The following is a 4,872-nucleotide window of genomic DNA, read 5'->3' on the forward strand; positions in this document are numbered from 1 at the left end:
AACTCGGAGTCATTTATAAATTTAGGGACCCTAGGTGAATGTTCACGGCATTATCTGGGATCAGTGTGTGAATCATGAATGGATCACAGAGACCAGGTGGCTAAACATGCCAAGGGACCAACCAACAATGTCAAGGTCTGTAGAATTCACACATAATTTTAAACATGAATTTACTGATATCTCCTCAGCTTCCTGATATTAATAAATACATAAAAATTACCATTGACTATTAGTGAGGCCGATGTCTTCTGGTCCTCACATATGCAGGCGTACTGGTCAGCGTCGGTCAGTTCGAGATAATTTATCCGGAGTTCTACTCTATCTCCTTTCTGTCTCATGTCGTATTTGTCGCTGGGTCTCAGCAGAGTCTCGCCCTTCTTCCATTGCACTGAGGCGGACTTCTTGGTCACCTCACAGTGCAAGACGCCCGTTCCTCCTTCTGTAGCTTCAGCGTTGGTCAACTGCATACTAAAACGGGCTGGCAACTCTAAGAAGAATAAAACATAAGATTATATCGACTTTGTTATTTGCACAAAAATAATATAAAAAGGTCACAAATAATGTGTAAAGCTAAAGTCCATTTTTATATTTATTTTTTGGGGTTAATATTACTTCTATTCATTATGCAGTGGGACATATTAAACTGACTTTCCTATACTCCTCCAGGTACTCCAGTTTCCTCCCACACTCCAAAGACATGTTGCAAGGTAAATTGGCCCTTGTATGTATGAATGTGCGATAGGCACCTTAGATTGTAAGCTCCATGAGGGCAGGGACTTATGTGAATGTGCAACTGTGTAAAGTACTGCGTAAATTGTCGGCGCTCTATAAATACCAATAATAATAGTAATATACTGTAGATTGTAGATTCCTTAAAGTTTAACTATGGGCGCCATCATTTAAATACCTCTGCTGGGGGGTTGTATTTGGTTCCCTTTTCCATGTGTCAAATCAGTGTTTCCTCTAACAGTATACAGTTGGGCTTTTAGTTCAACCAGATAGTACTTCCCCCTCCAAGGACACCAGCAGTGCAGATATGAGACACACCAGGGCAGGTGCCCTGTCTCCACCGCTGTCTATGCTTGCCTATTTACTAAATGAAGCCTGTGATGATGTTTTGTGAAAGGCAACTTACTTTGGGTGCAGAACCAACACCAGCTCAGTTTTTAAGCTGTAAGAATAAAGGAAACAGTGAACTGACATGTGACAGAAGTAACCACTGATTCTTCTAAAGCAGTGGTTCTCAACCTGTGGGTCACGACCCAAAAGTGGGTCGCGACCCACAGTTGAGGGGGTCCCCACGTGCTTTGTGCTGCTCTAGGTAAGAGGCTCCTCAGCATCCTCCTAGCGCAACAGTGTCAGTTCTCCTAGATGGCACGGCAGCAGCAGCGGCCGGAGAGGATCAGAGAGAGGGGAGCAGGCAGGAGTGAGGGGCGGTAAGTGCTTGATCACCACAGTGCTCGCAATTGGGCACCACAGAGGCCGCACTGGACGCCACCAGAGAGTTCCACTAGCCATCTGAGAGCCCGCATAGCCTCCTGAGAGCCCACACAGATACTAGTATTGGTGCATCCCTAAATTTTACAGTTGGGGGTCACCACAACTTGGCAAATGTTACCAAGGGGTCCCGGGCCTGGAAAGGTTGAGAACCACTGTTCTAAAGGTATTTCAAGGATGGTGGCCAGAGTTCATCTTAACAGTTTGAAAGTTACCAAACATGTTTCTAAATAGACCACCCACCATCGCATTATTCTCTAAAGTTATTCCAATGATGGTGGCCAGAGTTCATCTCAATGGTATGGAAACTACCAAACACATTACTAAATAGGCCACCCAGCATTGCATTATCCTGTTAAAGTGGTAAAGTCTTTGAGATGGCTGTTTAAGCCCATTACTGTAAACTTGGTGACAAGATTGGGTTGATGTGCCATTGGTACAACTGTCATGGGCAGAGGAACACTCCAAAATAATGAGAGACTGATAAAACAGGTAAGCTAACATTCTGGAAAGTTATTTCCTAAAATGTTATAAGAATAAGATGTAATTTCTAAGTTTCATTGGCATTTCTTTAAAATTGTAAAAATAAACACCCCATAAAAATGGACTTTCACTTTGGAAAGTCGAGTAGTTTCAAATTCTTACCGGTTACTGTCAGGGTCGCCGTAGTTGCCTCCTCCCCGCACAGACAGGTGTAGTTTCCAGAATCCTTCAGGTCTAGATTAGAGATGACGAGCTCAGCACGGACGCCCTGCAGTCTCATCTTGTATTTGTCGCACGGTTTCAGGGTCTGGTGTCCTTTCTTCCACTCCACCTTTGCGTTGGCTTTGGTGAGCTGGCAGTGAAAAATGGCTTCCTGGCCCTCTGCTACTTCTTTGTTTCTCAATCCCTCTACAAATAGCGGGAGCAGTTCTGACAAAAGTGATAAAGATATATTCGGACAAATTATAATGATGCTCCTTAAAATGATCTAATGATGATGAAGTGGAGGACGCGGACAACGTGCACCGAAATGTGGCGAGCAGTAACGTCCTAGCACAGACTTATGGCTTCCAGATGAAACGACGAGTGAAACACAACAAATGTACATTCAGACACAAAAAGTGTTTGTATTGTGGAACCATTTATAAGAGTTCATAACGGGGCATCAGGGTGCTTTGGGTATCTTTCAGACCTTTTTATAATAAGATAATTAGAAGACTTTTAACATTCACATTTCATAGCAAAAATAAAAGTTTAACCCAATGCTGGCCTAAAATTACACATCTTCAAGAATAGAAACGTTTATTTCCCTGGGTTGAGGGAAGAGTAGATTGTTCAGGTTTTGAGACATGTAATGTCATGCCAGCTATATTCCTAACAGTTAACTTATTCTATATCCAAAGCAAAGATATTTCATCTGTTAAATAAACCTCTGCCAATAGACTTTTTCATATTGAATCAGTATGCAAAAATACTTCTGAGAGGACAAATGCGGGTGGTTTTAGAGTCATTATCTAGACGTTAAATGAATCAAACCTCACATAGCACAGCGTTCTTCAGAACAAAGTCCTAATGTATTCTTCTCAGAAGTATCACATATTTTAAGGTTCCACACATTTTATTTTTGCTCTACAAAGGCCACACAAAGGGTAACACTCAAGGCCATGACACTCTAAGGCAACTCAGACCATGACACTCTACGGAAACTCAGACCATGACACTCTACGGAAACTCAGACCATGACACTCTACAGCAGCTTAGACCATGACACTCTAAGGCAACTCAGACCATGACACTTAATGGCAACTCAGACCATGACACTTTATGGCAACTCAGACCATGACACTTTATGGCAACTCAGACTATAACACTCTACGGGAGCTCAGACCATGACACTCTGCAGCAGCTCAGACCATGACACTCTGCAGCAGCTCAGACCATGACACTCTAAGGCAGCTCAGACAATGGCACTCTACAGCAGCTCAGACAATGGCACTCTACGGCAGCTCAGACCATGACACTCTACGGCAGATCAGACCATGATACTCTATGGCAGCTCAGACCATGACACTCTATGGCAACTCAGACCATGACACTCTATGAAGGCTCAGACCATGACACTCTACGGCAACTCAGACCATGACACTGTAAGGCAACTCAGACCATGACATTCTACGGCAACTCAGACAATGGCACTCTAAGGCAATTCAGACCATGACACTCAGTCTAAGGCAACTCAGACAAGGGCACACTAAGGCAACTGAGACCATGACACTCTATGGCAACTCAGACTATGACACTCTACGGCAACTCAGACTATGACAATCTACGGCAACTCAGACCATGACACTGTAAGGCAACTCAGACCATGACATTCTACGGCAACTTAGACAATTGCACTCTAAGGCAATTCAGACCATGACACTCTATGGCAACTCAAACCATGACACTCTATGACAACTCAGACCATGACACTCTACAGCAACATAGTGTTGTTGAGCCTATATTCTATATTGCTTTTTGATACTGAGGGCAAGAGGAGAACGCTATGAAGGTCTAATTAAGACTGGATTTTATAAGTATCCATTAAGTTTAAAATAAAACAAGAAAGCAGTAACGACGAGTATTTTGAGAGATTGAAGTCAAACTGCATTCGTCTACGTGACCCCCAAAGAAAGATGGCGGAACAAAAACAACAGGACACAACTGGAAAAGAAAAAAAGATATGTGGAGCGAAGACCATCTAACGAACGTGTCACATGCTGGTGGCAGTTGGTTGAAGACCAAGATGTGGAATTATATGGGTAGACTACACACACATATTTACCCTGCACTGATAATGTCGCAGTGGTCTGCTGTTCTCCACACACGCCGATGTAATCTCCAGCGTCATTCAAGTCCAGATGGTGAATTGTCAGCTCCGCCACTGCTCCTTCCTGCTTCATGACGTACTTGTTACTTGCTTGGATCATAGAACTGTTCTTCTTCCACGTCACCGCGGCCCCGGCCTTACTCAGCTCACAGCGCAAGGTGACAGTTTGCCCCTCAGTTGCCAATTCATTTCTCAATTCCTCCACAAAGACAATGGGGAGAGCTACAAGGTGTGAAGAGATGAACTTAAAAGTAAACGATGGCAGTGGTCCCAGTCTATTTTTAAAATTAGTTTTTACGTTTTGTTTTTGTTTACAAATTACCATTTGAGAAAAGCTGGATCTCATGAAACTGGTGTAACGGGCAGGTCCGAATTTAACCTCCCTGCCTCCCCAAGGCTGGGTTTGGCAATGCACCACCCCCGCCCACTTTTTTATGTTTTAATTTATTTTTTTACTTTTTAAATTTTTATTTATCTTCTCATCTTTTACTTTTTCTAAAAAACTTTATCTTATTATTTTT

General features: G+C 43.0%; 1 protein-coding gene across 1 annotated transcript in view; it reads right to left on the reverse strand.

The window, feature by feature from the left end:
• Window positions 1–4,872, reverse strand: part of OBSCN (obscurin, cytoskeletal calmodulin and titin-interacting RhoGEF) — a 233,575-nt gene that overhangs the window by 125,132 nt on the left and 103,571 nt on the right. Inside the window, exons 47-49 of the mRNA XM_018558648.1 lie at window positions 4,307–4,573; window positions 2,143–2,409; window positions 221–487 (exon numbers count right to left, since the gene is read on the reverse strand). Coding sequence (XP_018414150.1) covers window positions 221–487; window positions 2,143–2,409; window positions 4,307–4,573 — 801 coding nt within the window. The remainder of the gene's footprint in view (window positions 1–220; window positions 488–2,142; window positions 2,410–4,306; window positions 4,574–4,872) is intronic.

The sequence above is a fragment of the Nanorana parkeri genome, unplaced genomic scaffold, assembly GCF_000935625.1.
Source record: "Nanorana parkeri isolate BGI_ZX_2015 unplaced genomic scaffold, ASM93562v1 scaffold351, whole genome shotgun sequence".
In the NCBI taxonomy this organism is placed as follows: domain Eukaryota; kingdom Metazoa; phylum Chordata; class Amphibia; order Anura; family Dicroglossidae; genus Nanorana; species Nanorana parkeri.